The sequence below is a fragment of the Vulpes vulpes genome, chromosome 10 (assembly GCF_048418805.1).
Source record: "Vulpes vulpes isolate BD-2025 chromosome 10, VulVul3, whole genome shotgun sequence".
NCBI classification, from domain to species: domain Eukaryota; kingdom Metazoa; phylum Chordata; class Mammalia; order Carnivora; family Canidae; genus Vulpes; species Vulpes vulpes.
In genome coordinates this window covers 29,816,976-29,834,939 of record NC_132789.1, presented here as the reverse complement: position 1 = coordinate 29,834,939, position 17,964 = coordinate 29,816,976, and the positions used below count along the sequence as shown (strand labels likewise).

At 48.7% G+C, this 17,964-nt stretch overlaps 1 protein-coding gene across 6 annotated transcripts; it reads left to right on the top strand.

Moving 5' to 3' along the window:
* The first annotated feature begins 90 nt into the window (after positions 1 to 90).
* LRRC74B (leucine rich repeat containing 74B) lies at positions 91 to 17,904 on the top strand. Of its 6 annotated transcripts, XM_072723442.1 has the most exons (10): positions 91 to 334; positions 1,212 to 1,354; positions 1,782 to 1,914; positions 2,863 to 3,069; positions 7,857 to 7,966; positions 8,931 to 9,046; positions 10,216 to 10,294; positions 11,881 to 11,976; positions 14,199 to 14,359; positions 17,792 to 17,904. In XM_072723442.1, exons 1-9 carry the CDS (start codon positions 184 to 186, stop codon positions 14,352 to 14,354), a joined length of 1,191 nt encoding a protein of 396 aa, XP_072579543.1. In that variant the 5' UTR covers positions 91 to 183; the 3' UTR covers positions 14,355 to 14,359; positions 17,792 to 17,904. The 6 variants fall into 6 exon arrangements, 5 of the variants coding, with proteins under 5 accessions (XP_072579543.1, XP_025838593.2, XP_072579545.1 ...); XR_011994715.1 differs by lacking the exons at positions 11,881 to 11,976; positions 14,199 to 14,359; positions 17,792 to 17,904 and adding exons at positions 9,162 to 9,307; positions 10,034 to 10,119 and having other exon boundaries at positions 10,216 to 10,285; XM_025982808.2 differs by lacking the exon at positions 17,792 to 17,904 and having other exon boundaries at positions 14,199 to 15,227.
* Positions 17,905 to 17,964: the final 60 nt, after the last annotated feature.

Sequence of the window (17,964 nt, the reverse complement as noted above, 5' to 3'; positions counted from 1 at the left end):
ACCGGGTTGCCCGGGCGACTGCCGCCGGGGAGGCGCGCCTCTATTGGCTGCAGCGGGCGTCTGTTCGCGGCGCGCCACATTCGATTGGTCAAATCCGTCGAAGGGTCCGCCCACATCCCCGGGGGGTGCTCCAGGCGGCGCGCCGCGCCCCACCGTGCTGGCCTCAGTGCCGACCACTGAGAAATGAGCGCAAGCGTGAGGGGTCCCTGCCAGAGGTCTGGGGAGAGGGGAGAGCGGTTGGAGGAGGAGGCAGCGGCCGCTGGGCGTCTAGCAGAGGCCCCGGAGGCCGAGGAGTGTCCGGACGTTGATTCAGACTCTGACTGGGAGATGGAAGGTGCTCCCGGGAAGGGATGGGGGCGGGCCTGCCTCCTCCCCTGGGGAGCTTCTCCCGCAGGGGTTGAGGGGCCAGGCTGGGGCCTAGTGGGCAAGGGGCCCCTGTCCGGCAGGGAGCGCACCCCTCCGTGGGACACCTTCAGGACAGCAGCGGCCCCTCCGGCCCCTTGCCCTTCCCGCAGTGCTCGTGGGGGCCACAGGAGTTCCACTATAGAAAATGCCTCAAAGTGAGTGACGTTAAACCCCGCCGAACAGTGTGAGAAGAGGTGTCTCACCCTGCAACGACAGCAGGGCTGGGGTTTCCCAACCCACAGGGAAAACTAAGTCCATAAATATTTATTATTTATTTATTTATTTATATTAAAGATTTTATTTATTTATTCATGAGAGACACACACAGAGAGAGAGAGAAAGGCAGAGACACAGGCAGAGGGAGAAGCAGGCTCCACGCAGGGAGCCCCTTGTGGGACTCCATCCTGGAACTCTGGGATCATGCCCTGGGCCGAAGGCAGGCGCTAAACCACTGAGCCACCCAGGGATCCCCCGCCAATAAATATTTAGAACTTAGAATTGTTTCAGTTTCTTCCCCCATGAAATATTCTCAAAACATACGTGTTCTGTAATCCAGCAGGAAAGACACAGCAGGCACTTTGGCGTCAGACAGGAAAGGTCCTAACCCTGACTCTGCCAGGATTGACTACTACTAGCTGTGTGACTTTAGGGAAAGAATTTGTTTTCTCTGACCTTCAATGTCCCTACTAGCACAGGGAGAAATGACTTTAGAGGGAAATGCAGGCTGCATGGTGACACAGGGCAGGGGAGTAGGCTACTGGGTCTGGAAAGGGATCCATATTCATCCTCTCCCTGTCTCCTATCAGGCATCCAGGGGCCTGGAGAACTGCTCAAGGACACCCTCTACCTGAGGTCCTGCCAAGCCCATAGTGTTGTGCCTGCCTCCTGCTTTCTGCACCTAGGGAGCACCCCAGAGCTGAACCTGCGGCACCGTGGCCTGGGGTCTCAGGTAACCCTGGAGAGACCCTGCGGTCAGGCTTGGAGTGACAGGACCTGGGAAGCAGCAGCCATGGGAGTGGACCCTTCCTGAGCCCATACCACACACACCCCTGCCTTGCTGCGTGCTAGGCATATCCCATCCCCTCATTTGGGTGTCAGCAGGCATCAAGGCTATGACAATTCAGTGTAAGGGTTGAGGGGCTTGCTGGGAGATGCTAATCTGCTGGCAGTGGGGGATGATGGTCAGGGAAAGTTCCAGAAGGTGAGGTCTGAGCAGAGCCTAGAAGGGTAAGAAAGTGTCCCCTGGGCATGTGGGAAGGGAAAGGCCTTCCAGTTAGAGGGCTGTGCCCTGGAAATGAGCCAGGATAGTGGCTAGCTGTGTCTGAGGCCTTCGCCCCTGGGAAGGACCAGGTCCTTCAGGCCCCTTTTTGTCCTAGGGTGCCCAGACTTTGGCTTCAGCATTGACCTCTAATCCCTATGTCAAGCGACTGGACCTTCGAGACAATGGGCTCTATGGGGCTGGTGTGGAGGCCCTGGCAGGTGCCCTGAGCAAAAGCAGCAGTATCTGTGGTAGGTGCTGAGCCTGGGGCAGGTGGGCAGATTTGAGTCCTCCCTTCCCTGAGGGGTGTGGGCCCCCTCACGGCTGGGCCTTCTCACCTGGGGTGTATTGGTGTTGCCATGGCAGGAGCCTCATCACAGGGTGGGGTGGTTGGGGGTGGAGTTAGACTCTCTGTGGTGCCCCCAATGCTGCGTGCTATTCCTCTCCTGACCCGCCCCCCTCCCCCAACTCCTCTCCTCTGCTGGCCAGCTCCCCTCTGCGTGTGGTTGCCTCCCATTGCCTAAATGCAGAATGAGAGAAGTCTCCAACAGAGAGGCAGGGGATGGGCCATGTGAGAGGGTGGAGGGTTGGGTGGGAATGAAGTGGGGCTGGATACCAACGCCATCTCTGTCACAGAGAGGGTGCCCCCCCCACCCCGCAAGCTGCTCCACCTCGCTGAGCCTTAGTTTTCAATCTGTGAAATGGCCCCAACAATAGCACTTAGTCCTTGGGTTTGTGCTGAGTATGAAATGAAACCACATATGTGAAGTGCTTAGCAAAGCTCCTGGCTCACTTATATGCTCCATGCATGGCCACCTGGGCTGCCTTTGGCAGTTCCCAGAAATGAATTAGTGAAGACTCTGTGGGTGTGTTATACTGCTGCTAAGCACGAATCATCCTTGGGGTGGCTGTATCACCATTGCAGGCATCCTCTACGGCACCATGAAGTAGGCAGTTTGAACCCTTTGATAAAGAAGCTGTGGATGCATGGGGAGGGTGCGGGCATCAGAGAAGCTGCCTCGGGCTGGAGGGGTGGATGCAGCTGATGAGAGGCAGAGTCACCATGCAACTGCAGGATAGTCTGGCTGCATAGCCTTGTCCACTGCCTCAGGCCTGGAGGCTTGGGGGATAGAAGAAGGTGGAAGAGGGTGGTACCTGCCTCTGGATCCCACTGACTGAGGAGTGCTGCCAACCCCTAGATGTGGACCTGTCGGACAACCAGATGGGAGTGGTGGGAGCTCAAGCAGTCTGTGCTGCCCTCATGGTGAATCCAACCATGCAGAAGGTACAGCTGGCAGGGAATGGCCTGGAGGAGCATGCAGCCCAGTACCTTGCTGAACTCCTGCTGGCCCACACAGGCCTGAAATCGCTGGACCTAAGCTATAACCAGCTGAATGACCAAGCAGGTAACATCTGGCCAGGGCCACCATGGGGCACTCAAGCCCCTCCTCCTGTGGCAGAGGTGGGTGGAGGTTGGCAAGACCACTCTGAACATTCATACTCTGGCTCCTGTTTCCCATGTCCCACTTTGGCCTGCCCCCCTCCCACTCCTTCTACACAGAACTCTTAATCCATTCCACAGATTGCCATTGCCTGCTGCTGCATGTGCCGGATGCTAATTTAGCCACTAGTGACCTGGTTGTGAACAAAACAAAGTCCCTGGCCTCGAGGAATACCTATTAACAAGATAATTCTCTGTAATTATTGATGCAACAAAATAAACAGGGCACAAGTCTAGAGAAGAATGGGGATCCCTCGTCTTAGAGTGGTGGCTGGGGAGCGCTCTGAGATGACATTTAAGTTGAAATGAACAGGGTGGGAAGGAGTCAGCCATGGCAAGACCAGGGAGAGAACATTTCAAGCAGAGGAACAGTGAACCTGCAGGTTTATTTCCCAGACTGATAGACACCAGTGTGACTGGACTAGTGAGCCAGGAGAGAGGGACTAGGCTATAGGATGAAGAGACAGTGGATGGTGCAGGCCTACAAATCTTGGCAAAAGGTATGAAGATTTTATTGTAACTGCTGTGGAAGACATTGGTGGGATTCCTTGATTTCACCACTTTATTGCATGCGCCAGGGCCTTTGCACAAGCTATCTGCTTTGCCAGGAACATGTACTTCTACCTGTCTGTTCTCAATCACTCCAATCAATTATAGGAATCACCTGGGATCTTGAATTAGGAATTCAGATTTCTGGGCCCTGGACCTGCTGAACCAGAGTCTTGGTGGGGCAAGGCCCATGCATCTACATTTCAATGGCAAATCTACATTTGCCCTAGGAGATTTATCTGATCAAGAAAGTTTGAGAATTATTATTCTGTCTCAAGCAGCTTAGAGTGGGAGTGGTACCAACCTTGGCCTTTCAAGATCAGTCTTAGAATTTAACTGCTGGAGAGCATGTTTACCTTATTATGAGAAGTCTGTGAAATTAGAAGAGAAGTTCAGGGGCACATGGTTAAGCCTCTGACTTCAGCTCAGGTCATAATCCCAGCATCCTGAGATGGAGCCCCACATTGGGCTTCCTGCTCAGTGGGGAGTCTGCTTTTCCTTCTCTCTCTGCCCCTCCCTCTGAGGGGCATTCTCTCTCTCTCTCTCTCTCTCTCTCTCTCTCGCTGTCACTCTTGCTCTCTCTTTCTTACACACACACACACACACACACACACAAACAAAATCTTTTTTAAAAAGAGAGACAAGGGGATCCCTGGGTGGCTCAGTGGTTTAGCACCTGCCTTTGGCCAAGAGCGCGATCCTGGGGTCCCGGGATTGAGTCCCGCGTCAGGCCCCCAGCATGGAGCCTGCTTCTCCCTCTTCCTGTGTCTCTGCCTCTGTCTCTCTCTCTGTGTGTCTATCATAAATCAAACAATCAATCAATCAATCAATCTTTTTAAAAAGTAAAAATAAATAAAAATAAAAAGAGAGACAAGTTCATTTCAGATTTGCAACACGCTAAGTATAGATGTCCCCCCTAGGCCTTCACAGTGAAAAGTCAAGCATCAGAGAGGCAGCCAAGATGGAGGGGAGGGAAGCTAAGGCCTCCTCTGAAGGTGGTGCAAATATGCTGTAAGGAGGACTTCAGCTCAGAAAAGGACAAACTCAGCAGGACCATTTTGTTTTCCCAAGTGGGGATCTGTAGGTGGGCCCGACTCCCTTGAAGGGTGTAGGGCTTGGGTCTCAGTCTCCCCATCTGACCCATGGTGAATGAAGGTAACACCTACCTCCTAGTCGGCTACAGAGGTCATGAAGGCCAAGCATTGGAGTTTCAAGAGGCTGATTCTTGTGCGTAGAGGAACCTTCTCACCCTCTAGTTCAGCAAAGAAAGGGCTTCCCTAGAAAGTGAGGACCACCGCCCTCTCCTCCCAGCCCTAGAAGTGTCAGGAGGGGCGAAAGTACACCTGTAACCGAGAATCAGCGGGTGTCAGACCCAGTGCAGGGTTTGGAATCCAGAGCCCTGTTCCCGGGAGGCTGCACAGGGGAGTCCCGCTGCCTTGCAGGGAGCTCTCCGAGGTGCTAAAGTATCTTGCTGCAGTGGTTCTAGCCTAGCAGGCTGTAATTTTCTTTTCTTTTCTTTTCTTTTCTTTTCTTTTCTTTTCTTTTCTTTTCTTTTCTTTTCTTTTCTCTTCTCTTCTCTTCTCTTCTCTTCTCCTCTTCTCTTCTCTTCTCTTCTCTTCTCTTCTCTTCTCTTCTCTTCTCTTCTCTTCTCTTCTCTTCTCTTCTCTTTTCTTTTCAAACTTATTTTAAAATAATCTCTGCACCCAAGATGGGGCTTGAACTCACAGCCCCAAGATCAAGAGTCCCATGCTCTACTGACCAAGCCAGCCAGGCACCCCAGAGCAACCTAGTCAGATGCTGGGTTAGAGCATCTGTTTTTCCTCTGTGCATCTCTTCAAACTAGCCTTACTAACCCACATGAGGAGCTAAGGTGGAGAGGGGTCATATTCAGATCCATGGAGAGGGGTCAAATTCAGATCCTTGAGGGACTCCCAGGCTGGTGGGAGAGACTGGCTGGACAAAGGGAGATCATTCAACCAGAGCGTGGAAGGATAGAAGCATGGTGGACATGGGGCCCAAACAGCACAGCCTCGCTGGGCAGGCAAGGTTTCCTGATGCCGTGAACCCAGGTTAGAAGGATGGGATGCTATTAGCCAGGTGAATGAGGAGGGCCAACAGTTCTACACAGGGGGTAGCCCAGAGTCATGTCGGTGCTGGTGCTTTTGAGCACTGGGAGCAGGTCAGATTGGCTGAATCCTGAAAGAGTGGAGAGCATGATGGGTGGGTGGGGCTTCTTCTGTCCATCTTTACATGCTAAAAATCTCTCAAGATTTCTTACCCTGCACTGCTCCCTCTTTCCTATCTCTGCCACAAGTGCGTCCTCTCTACACAGCTGCACCAGCTTCATCACCTCTTGCCTATAGGCTATGACACAAGCCTTCCAACTGGTGCCCTGGGTTCTCCTCTCTGCTCTCACCCACCTCAGTCCATTCCCTATACCCGCCTCTGAGGAATTCAGCTTTGTCATTGTTTTTTAGTATTTTATTTATTTATTCATGAGAGACACAGAGAGAAGGCAGAGACATTGGTAGAGGGAGAAGCAGGCTACCTGCAGGGAGCCTGATGTGGGACTCAATCCCAGAACTCCGGGATCACCACCTTAGCTGAAGGCAGAGGCTCAACCACTGAGCTACCCAGGCTTCCCACCTTTGTCATTTCTTAAAGCCTCCCTGCCTACTCACCACTAACTGGCTGGTGCCCAAAAGCCTTGGCCCAGCATTGAAGGCCACTTGGCATCTTTCCAGTGCCCATTACTCCTACCTCGTTTCACTGGCTCCCACCCACCCACCAGGCCTGTGGGCATTTCCACAAGTGTTCCATGCTCCCTCGTGCCTCCATTAATTCAAACTTTGCTGTGTGTGTTCTCTGCTGTGCATGCACACACACGGTGAATCCCTCAGTCTTCAAATTTATCTCCTCTGTCCTCACTTTCCTGACACCCGCCTAAGGCAGGATTAGTCCTTAACCCTATTTATTTCCACATTTATGTAGTCTATAATAGATCACATCCTATTAATTTGTATTTACAATTGGACAACATGGATTTGAACTGCATGGGTCCACCTATACACCTTTTAAAATAAATGCAGTACAGTATTTTTTAAAGATATTATTTATTTATTCATGAGAGATGCAGAGAGAGAGGCAGAGACATAGGCAGAGGGAGAAGCAGGTTCCCTGTGGGGAACCTAATGTGGGACTCATCCCAGAACTCCAGGATCATGACCTGAGCCAAAGGCAGATGCTCAACCACTGAGCCACCCAGGTGTCCCCAATACAGTACAGTGTTATATGTGTATTTTCTTATGACTTTCTTTTTAAAAGATTTATTTATTTATTTATTTATTTATTTATTTATTTATTTATTTAATTGAGAGAGAGAATGATTGGGAGCGTGCAGAGGGGGGAGGGGCAGAGGGAGAGGGAGAGAGAGAATCTCAAGCAGGCTCCACACCTAGTATGGAACCCAACATGGGGCTTAATCTCATGATCCCCAGATCATGACCTGAGCCGAAATCAACAGTCAGATACTCAACCAACTGAGCCACCCAGGAGCCTAATGATTTTCTTAATAAAAAAATTTTAGGGGCACCTGGGTGACTCCGTCGGCTAAACATCTGCCTTTGGCTCAGGTCATGACTCCAGGGTCCTGGGATCAAGCCCCACATCAGGTTCCCTGCTAAGTGGGGAGTCTGCTTTTCCCTCTCCCTCTGCTGTTCCCCCTGCTTGTGCTCTCTGGCTCTCTCTCTCTCTCTCTCTCTCTCTGTCAAATAAATAAAAATCTTCAAAAAATAAAATTTTCTTTAGCTTACTTTTTTATAAAAATACAGTGTATAATGTGTATAACATACAAAACATGTTAATCAACACTATATGTTCTTGGCAAGGTCTTCTTTCTGGTCAACAGTTGAAGTATGGGGGAGTCAAAGTTATATGCAGGTTTGGTGCCCCTAATCCCCATGTTGTTCAAGGATCAACTGTATCTCCCCCATTAAATGTGAATTCCTTGAGGACAGGGCAGGCCCATATTGGCTTCAACTTAGTGACCCTTGTGTCCCAAAGAGACTCTGGCATGCAACAGTTATCAGGATTCTTTTTTGAAGGAATGAACAGAGAATAAGGTCTGTCTTGGTGTTTCTGAAGGGGAGATGCTCGGGCCGGCCCTGGCAGAAAATACAGGACTCACTGAGCTTAATATAAGCTGGAATCACCTTCGAGGACCAGGAGCTGTGGCCTTTGCCAGGGGACTGGAGGTATGAAGACCCCTGCTGCCTATCTACCCTTCTGGCCTGTCCTATGGGGACTGATTTCCCAGGTGCCCGCTCCCTGTCTTCACAGGTCTTCAGAAACGAGCCTTGGATCTTTTAAGAAGAGCTTTAAAAACATTTTGTTTGGTGACTTTAATTTTCCCAGCCCCATTACATGACTCCAAAACACCAGGCTCACTCTCACGACACTTACTGAAGGGTCTTGGGTTGAGCGTTGCACACCTTCTCCAGATATTATAGATATTACAGACATGGGGCTGGGGGGAGGGATATCGTGCAGTCTGGTGAAACATGCTCACTGTGGGCATATGCAGATGCCTCCCTGAGGAGACACCCTGCACCCTTGGGTCCCAGCACACGCTCTCAAACATCCCACCTGCTTCCTTAGATGTTGTGGTTCGTAGGCCTTGGGAATGAGTGGCTCCTATCTGCCAGGATGCCCCTGGTACCGGCTACATTTGTGGGGCCCTCTTCAGGAAATGGCAGCAGGTGCCTTGCTTCCCCCACCCCCCAGGGTGACCTGAGGATCCTGCTCCACAAGTGGTAGGTCAGGCTTTGTCTTCCCATTGCAGCCACAAGCTCTTGCCCTTCTCCCCACCACAGTCTCCAACAACCCCTCACTGGAGCCCATCTGAGATCCTGCTCTGTACCTCAGAGTACCTGCCTTTGGGTCCTCCAAGTGGGCATGGAGCCGGATCACTGCCTCTCTGGGGTCTGCTGCTAGGCAGTCTCTGAGGGACATCCACACCCACACCCACGTTTGGTGCTGTGCTTCCAGTCATTCCGTTCTCCTGGTCACCATCATTCAAGCCACAAGATTCTTACCTGGAACCTCTGACCTTCTGTTCTCAGTCTGTGCTTTTTGTACCTTGGGCCTCCTGGCCTCTGAGGCTATGGCCCCAGACCACCGACACGGGAGGTCTCCTGGCTTCACTCTTTTGCATTCCAGGCAAACATCTTCCTCAGAGTCCTGGACATCTCATACAATGGCCTTGGAGATCCTGGAGCATCCGCGGTGGGTGAGGCACTTAAGACCAACAATGTGTTGGAGGAACTCAACATGAGGTGAGGTGCATAGGGTGGTCCCCATGTCACAGCCTCCAACTCCAAAGCCACCAAGGGATCAGGGACTCCATGATCCTGCTGCTGTTTACCACCTTAACTCCCAAACTTATTACAGTCTACCTATGATGGGGCTTGGGCCACAATCCAAGAGGACTCAGCCCTTTCTCACTGAAGTTCATCATTGTACCTTGCATCTCATAATTGCTGCTGCACAGGCGGGGGCTGGGAATTGAAAACATGCATGTAAAACATCTTCAGCAGGTAGGCACCTAGGTCGCTCTGTCGGTTAAGTGTCCAAATGTTGATCTCAGCTCTCGGCTGGGATCTTGATTTCAGGGTGGTGACTTCAAGCCCCACATTGGGCTCCATACTGGGTATGGAGCCTACTTCAAAACAAAACAAAACAAACAAAAATCTTCAGCAGAGCTTAGTGTGGGGTGAGTGCTCCTGTTCTGCTCAGCACATGACGTCTGTGAGCTGCTCCTCCCAGCCTCAGCAAGTAACCAGAGCAGGGGCCGCAAACCACAGAGAAAGAGAGACTGAAGCCCTACAGGTCCTGGACTTGTGTGGCTGAGCACTTGCCCCAGGGGGGCAGGGCGCTGCTGCATTGAGCAGGGTCTGCTCAATTCTGCTGCAATTCTGTCCTTCCCATGGAAGGAGTCAAGGCCAGAAGAGGCCACAAGACATGCTGGAATGTGAGGGCAGAGCTGGAGTGTGAGAGGTCAGAGGGTAGTGGGACTGGCTCCAAGATGAAGAGGCCAAGAGAGGTGCTGGGGCCAGAGTTTAGGTCCATCTTGAGAAGCAGGAGGAGAGAGCTGAGTGGTTTCCAGGACAGATGCTGTCATGGTGATAGGAATGGAGGGCTGACTGGGGCAGAACATGTGGGAGGACCTGCTGAGCTCTGAGGGCCTGGGAGCAGCAGCTGGCCTCCACGAGGTGGGAAGAATGCTCTAGGTGTGTTTGCTGAGCAATCTCCCTGAACACTAGGAGCCTCCAATGAAGGAGCCTTTACATACTGACCTGCCCAAGGTCCCTGAGGCATCAGCGGATGCTGGATCGTGAAGCCTAACCAGGTGGATGCACCAGCAACACCAGCTGGGACCCTGGGACAGTCTGGTGGTGCACAGCTACTCAGAAGGTAGCAAAATGCACGTGTCTTCCTGTTGCAGCAACAACCGCATCTCTGCAGTGGGAGCCTTGAGCCTGGGCCTGGGCCTCCGGGTCAACCAGACACTGAGGATTCTTGTTGTGAGTGCTAGCCTGATGGGGGAGGCCCCAGCACAGACTTGCCTATGCATGTCCACACATATCCCTCCTCTCGTAGTGGGGTACACAGGTTCTAGAGCCCAGAGAAGGGAGGGGGCCTCCTGGTTTCCTCTTATGACCACTTATTTCCCTTGCCATTCAATCACCCACCTTCTTCAATCATCCATGTACTTCTTCAGACTCTTCCTCACCCATCCTTCCCTCCCAGTGGTATCACTGCACCTCTCAGCTGTCCTTATTCTTTTTCAGCTCACAGGGTCAGCCCAGGTGTACTGTTGGCCATGCTCAGACCTACCGGAGGCCTCGTGTGCCCACCAGGGGTTCCCTTCCTTCAGGGTTGCAGTGGGGTAGGAATGGCTAAGTAGGGCTGAGAGCAGAGGACAGAGAAGGGAGGGTGCAACCGAGGGTAGAGCAGGCCCCTGAGGGCCACTGTGCCATCAGCAAGTGCTCAGAGTACAGTACTGTCAGGTCCAGGGGGCATCCAGCACTGCCTGGCTCTCAGCTCCCTCAACTGGCAGAGGAGCCCCCTGTAGCATTCCCATCCCCAGCCTGAGGTTCACTCCTCTCCTACCGCTCCACCCCGACCCCTGCCTACAACCCAGACCTCTCTTAAGCTCTGGATCCCCATTTCCAGCCACCTGCTGGACGGTCCCCTGGATGTCTCATGGGCACAAAGCACAACTTGAAGGCATCACCTCTCTCTAGGGGCTGCTTCCTGGGGGGGAGGGGCTCCCCATCGAGTCAGAAGCGAGGGCCCCATGCTACCCCTCCCTCTTTTTCCCACATCTTCCATCCTTCACCTTCCTTCCTGCAGAGTACTCAGGCTGTCTACTCCTCACTTCCCCTCACATTCTGTGCTAGTTTCCCATCTCTGGCCCTTCCTTCCTACCTACCTGGTGATCTTTCTAAACTAGAAACATGCTCCTGTCCCCTCTTGCTTTAAATCTGTCAGCAGCTCCCTCTGGATAAATCCAAGCTGAGTAGCATGTCATTCACTACACCCTGGGCTCTGGGCTTTGCTAAAAACCCTCTGCCTTCTGCCTGTGAAGCTCATTCTCTCCCCCTCAAGCTGCTCTGAATTTCCTGCACATGGTGCAAGTTCTCCCCTCTGTTTTGCTCCTCCAGCCCTCCTTGCCGAAATACCCCGCTCTGTCCACCTCACCTGTAAAGCTCAGGGCAGGTGTTTGATCGTCTGCCTAAGCCTTATCTCCCCAGGGAGCTGATGCACACTCTCATTGCACTGCGTTTTCATGACGTTTCCTTTTCCTCTCTTCCCCCTGACAGGTGAGCTCTTTAAAGGCAAGATGTGCCCTGTGTGTCTGTATCTTTGGCACCCAGGACAGAGTTGGACACAGCCAGTGTTCAGGCAGTGCTTCGCCCTCTCTCCTCTTCCCTGGCCTCACAGCCTCACTCAGGGCATTCTGTCAGTGGAGACAACTTCTGAGCTGGGACAGTGGGGCTGTCCTGAGCCACTTGTCATCAGATATGAAGAAGCCCTCTTTCCCTTTTGAGTTGCTCCACCAGCCTCCCTGGGCTCGGTTTTGCTCAATTGTATGCATGTTTCTCAGATCTCCAGGAATCCCATACGAGGTGAAGGCTGCTTTGGAGTTCTGAAGTCCATCCGGGATAATCCAATGTCCGCCCTAGAACTTCTGGATTTCTCTGTAAGGGCTTTTAATAAATCTCATCTATGATCCTCCCAACAGCCCCACACGTTATCATTTAGAGGAAGAAAATGGGGATTAGAGAAATAGAGTGCCCTGCCCGGATGCTCAGTGTGGCTGGGCCTGAGTTCCACCCCAGGCCTTAATGTCAGGTCACAGTGCCACTCTGGCTCTGCTCCCATGCCTAACGGGAGGAGGGGGTATGGCCATGGCCTCACCTCCAACAGTACCTGGGGTTGTCATTGGCTGAGAGACAATAGGTGGCTCAGAGGACACAAAGTTCAGTGTTCTCTGATGTTGGATTTGCAGGTTCAGTACTTGTAAGGCACCTCACCCTGCCACCTGGCCTGTTCTGCCTGGAGGTGGACATGGTGCTGGAAGATTCACTTATGTGGCTTCGAGGGAGACTAAGATTCCTTTTCATTCGACTGTGCCTTTTTAATATAGAAAATTAAAAGCAGTTAAACATTAAGGAGAGAATCCCCAAATAGAAGTATTAGAAGGAAGTCTAGTCACAAATCACTGCTTATTCTAACCTTGGTTTGTTTCTTTTTTATTTTTTTTCCTGTTTTAATTTCTAGGATGGTAAGTATTGATGGCTCTAACCTATACAAACAAAGCCTTTCTGGAAAATTTAAGAATTTTTAAGAATAGAAAGGGGCTCTAAGCCAGAGAGTTTGAATAAAGGTTGCATGTGGTGAAAACATCGAGATCTGAGGCTTCTTATTTTTATTTGTTATTTAAAAAAAAAAGATTTTATTTACTTATTTGACACACAGAGAGAGAGACCACAAGGAGGGAGAGTGGGAAAGGGAGAAGCAGACTCCCCGCTGAGCAGGGAGCCCCACGTGGGGCTTGATCCCAGGACGCCAGGATCATGACCTGAGCTAAAGGCAGATGCTCAACCAACCGAGCCACCCAGGTGTCCCTAACTCTGGTTTATTTCAACCCAGATTTCAGTCAAAACCTTCCAGAGATGTGTTTTTACAGTTCCAATCCCTCAGGCTTTGGACAACTGATGACAGCCTTATTGCTTCCTTCTGCCTTCCCAGAGATTAGCTTGCCTTGACCATTTTCCTTCTGTTCTGAGAATTCCTGTCAGCATTGGATTCTATCATTAAAAGAGATTGAGAGAGAGAGAGAGAGAGGCTTGGCCGTTTCAGTTGGAAGAGCATATGACTCTTGATCTCGGGGTTGTGCGTTCAAGCTCCATGATGTTGGGGGCAGAGATTACTTAAATAAGTAAATATTTCAAAAAAACAAATAAAGGAATGATATATGAAATGTTTCTGCAAATATACGTGCTTATTTAATATAAAGTATGATTATTATCAGGAGATTTAATGTAATGGAAACACCACAGAGGTAAGAGTCTGACAGTCCTGGGACCAAATCCTGAGTCATCAACATGGGATATTCTGAATTGGAGAATGATACTAGTTTAGATGCAATGCTATATTTCCCTGTTCCTTTGCTCTTTTTAATGTAATCTCCCCAGCCTTATATTTTCTCTTGCGGTTTAAGGGAAATACTTCTAAATCCTGACAGTTCATGTAAAACCCTTTCCAGGGCTCAGCTTTGTCTTTAGATGAAATGGGGCTGAAATATCCCAGCCAGGCCCATTGTGAAGAGGGGATGAGCTAGCAGACCCCACAGGAGAGGTCTGTGTAGAGATGGACCCCACTGGTGCTAGTATTCTTTCCCTCACTCCCCTTGGTCTTCATTTGTTATTGAGGAATAATATTTATTCTGAAAAGTGCACATGGATTAGGGCTGTGAATTTTCTACAAACAGCACACACCTATGCAACCAGCCCCCAGATCAAGAAATAGTGCAGGCCCCAAGGAGCTCCCCTGGAGCCCCTTCCCTTCTCTATTTTAATGGTTTGGCGAGTAATGACATTGTCATCCATAGCATAGAAGCTGTCCTAAGGAGTTTCTTCTTCTTTTTTTAAACATTTTATTTATTTCTTTATTCATGAGAGAGAGAGAGAGAGAGGCAGAGACACAGGCAGAGGGAGAAGCAGGCTCCATGCAGGAGGCCGATGTGGGACTCGATCCTGGAACCCCAGGATCATGCCCTGGGCCAAAGACAGGTGCTAAACCGCTAAGCCACCCAGGGATCCCCTAAGGAGTTTCTTCAAAACCCTATGTGTATAAGTGAAAAACAGTAAAGTTCTCAAAAGGTGATGATGTACTGCCTTGTAATGCATTTCTTCTCAGGATATCCAAGTGGACAGAGAGTTTGATGACTTCACTAGCTCCGTGAAGGAAGTTCTTCCAGCACTCCATGTAAAGACTGCTACCCACGGACTGGAGTACAAAAAAGAGTTGCCACCAGTCTTCGCCCTGTCCCTATCAGCATCTGCCCCTAAGTGACTATGGTATGTGGCTTCCTCATCTCACATTGGCCACTTCAACTTCAATGCTGGGGGTCCTTGGCTTCACGATGCCTTATTACCACTTGAGTCTGCAGTGAGCCCCCATGTCAACCGGGTAGTAAGTCCTGTGGAGCCTATCTTCACAATGACTCAGACACCTGTATTCTCCTTTCCATCCCATGGCCTCTGTCAGTGCAGAGACTGGGCCTTCCTTTGGTCACACCAATTTGTGTAACATGAACTTGTACCATGCACTACACATTGAGCTGGGTAGGGGGTCAAAGATGTCCAAAGTCCCTGCCTTGGTGACCTCGGGAGACAATGAAAGTACAAACTGAACTTGCCAAAATGCAAACAGACACAACTTTTTTGGAAGGCAATTTGTCATTATACACCAATAACCTTAAAACTGCCTGTGCTCTTTGATTCAATGGTCTGATTAATCTGCTCTGCAGAAGTAGCCAGAGCTGCATAAAAAGATTGATGCCCAAAGGTGTTCACTGAAATACTATTTATAATATTTCAGTTGGAAATTATCTAAATGCCCAGTAACAGGGAATAGGCTAAGATTTGGAAGTCTGCAAACATTAAAAGCCAAGTGTTCAAAGAATATTTAACAAGTTATGAAAATGTACATAGTTAATGTTAAGTGAGAAAATCAGGATAAAAAATCATATGGTTTGTCTGATAGTTCCTTAAAATACTAAATATGTAGTTTATCATAGGCCCAGCAATTCCAATCACAGAGAAATGAAAACATATATTTACACAAAAACTTGCACACAGATGTCCACAGACACTTTGTTCATAATATCTACAAGGTATAAATGTCATCAACCGATGAATGGATAAATAAAATATGGTATATGCATACAATGGAATATTGTTTGCCTACAAAAAGGAATGAAATTTGGGTTGATAAAAATGTTCTGGGATGCCTGCGTGGCTCAGCAATTTAGTGCCTGCCTTCAGCCCAGGGAATGATCCTGGAGTCCTGGGATCGAGTTCCGCATCAGGCTCCCTGAATGGAACTTCTCCCTCTGCCTGTGTCTCTGCCTCTCTCTCTCTCTCATGAATGAATAAATAAATAATCTTTTAAAAATTTCTAAAATTGAAAAAAAATAAATTTCTAAAATTGATTGTGGTATTGGATGCACAACTCTGACTATACCAAAAGTAATTAAATTGTATACTTTATTTTTTTTAAAGATTCGTTTATTTATTTTAGGGGTAGAGAGGGACAGAGGGAGAGAGAATCTTAAGCAGACTCCTTGTTGAGCACAGAGCCTGTCGCAGGGCTTGATCTCATGACCCTGGGATCATGACCTGAGCCTAAAACAAGAATCAGATGCTCAACTAACTGAGGCACCCAGGAGCCCCTGAATTGTACCCTTTATTTTTTTCTCCTTATTTTTTTACACTTTTAAAATTTAAATTCAATTTGCCAACATACTGAATTGTACACTTTAAATAGATAAATTGCATGATTTGTGAATTGTAGCTCAATAAAGCTGTTTATAAGAAAAAGGAAAGAAGTATCGTGCTACTACAGGAATGTATCGTTTATCAGGAGGACTGTGTCATGGTACAACATGAACGAACCTTGAAAACATGATGCTAAGTGAAAGAAGCCATTCACAAAAGACCACATACTGTATGATTCTGTTTATATTAAATGTCCAGAATTGGCAAATCTATAGAGGCAGAAAGTAGATTCGAAGTTGCCTAGGGCAGGGGTGCCAGGCTGGCTCAGTCCATAGAGTGTGTAACTTGATCTCAGGATTGTAGGTTTGAGCCCCATGTTGGGTGTAGAGATTGCTTTAAAAAATAGAAAGAATAGGGTTGCCTAGGTGGCTCAGCGGTTGAGCATCTGCCTTTGGCTCAGGGCATGATCCTGGTGTCACAGGATTGAGTCCCTCATCGGGCTTCCTGCGAGGAGCCTGCTTCTCCCTCTGCCTGTGTCTCTGCCTCTCTCTCTCTCTCAGTCTCTCTCATAAATAAATAAATAAATAAATAAATAAATAAATAAATAAATAAATCTTTAAAAAAAATAAATCTTTTTAAAAAATATAAAGAATAAAAAAAAAAATAAAGAAGTTGCCAAGGTCTGGGGATATGGGAGGGACTGGGAGTTGACAGCAAAAGGGCATGGATGTCTTTGGGAGGTAATAAAAATGTTCTAATTGTGTTCTGATTGTGGTGATGGTTGCACAACTCTTAATATACTACACAACCACTGGATTGTACACCACTTTATTTATTTATTTATTTATTTATTTATTTATTTATTTATTTATTTATTTTTGTACACCACTTTAATTATGGGGCGCCTGGCTGGCTCAGTCGGTAGAACATGTGACTCTTGATCTCTGGGTGTGAGATCAAGTCCCACACTGGGTTTAGAAATTACTTAAACATAAAAAAAAATCTTTTAAAAAATGGGTAAATTGTATGGAATGTGAATTATATCTCAAGAAAGCTGTTACAAAAACAAATCCAACGTATTGTTAGATCCAATTGTATGAAAAACCTGTAGATATGGAGAAAAAAAAAAGACTAAAAACTCTGATATACTAATAATGTTTAACTCTCAGTTGTGAGGGGATGATTTTTATTTTTTTTATATTATCCTTCATTTTCCACACTTTTTACTCTGAATTTGCGCAACCAGCAAAATAAATAGTACTTTTTTTTTAATTTTTTATTATTTATTTATGATAGTCACAGAGAGAGAGAGAGAGAGGCAGAGACACAGGCAGAGGGAGAAGCAGGCTCCATGCACCAGGAGCCTGATGTGGGATTCGATCCCTGGTCTCCAGGATGGTGCCCTGGGCCAAAGGCAGGCACTGAATCGCTGCGCCACCCAGGGATCCCTAAATAGTACTTTAAAATGTGAGAGGCGCCTGAGTGGCTCAGTTGTTTGGGCATCTGACTCTTGATTCAGCCAGGGTCATGACCTCAGGGTCCTGGGATGGAGCCCTGTGTCAGACTCCTTGCTCAGAGGGGGTCTGCTTGTCTCCCTCTCCCTCTGCCCCTCCCCCTGCTTGTGCTCTCTTTCTAAAATAATAAAAAAATCTTAACAAAAATAAGATGTGATGGGCAGCCTGGGTGGCTCAGCGGTTTAGCGCTGCCTTCGCCCAGGCCATGATCCTGGAGACCAGAGATCGAGTCCCAGCTTGGGCTGCCTGCATGGAGCCTGCTTCTCCCTCTGCCTCTCTCTCTCTCCCTCTCTGTCTCTCATTAATAAATAAATAAAATCTTAATAACAACAAAGGATCATGACCTCACTAGTTTACTGACCAAACAAGCAGTTAGGCACTTCTTTTTTTTTTTTTTTTTTCAGTTAGGCACTTCTAAGCAGCTGATCAGCACAATCGCAGACACAATCACCAGATGTATCTAATGAAATCTCTAACTTAAGAAATACTTTTTCAGAATCTAAGTCTCCCGAGATGGAGCACACTTCGGGGACTAGAGGAAGGCACTCAAGTCACAAAGTAACATCTGTGAACATGAGGTCATAGGCCTCCGATCAAAAGCGTCCACTTTCTCAGGAGACCCTCTGACCCAAATTTTGCCCATAAAAACCCTCACTTATGAGCCATCAG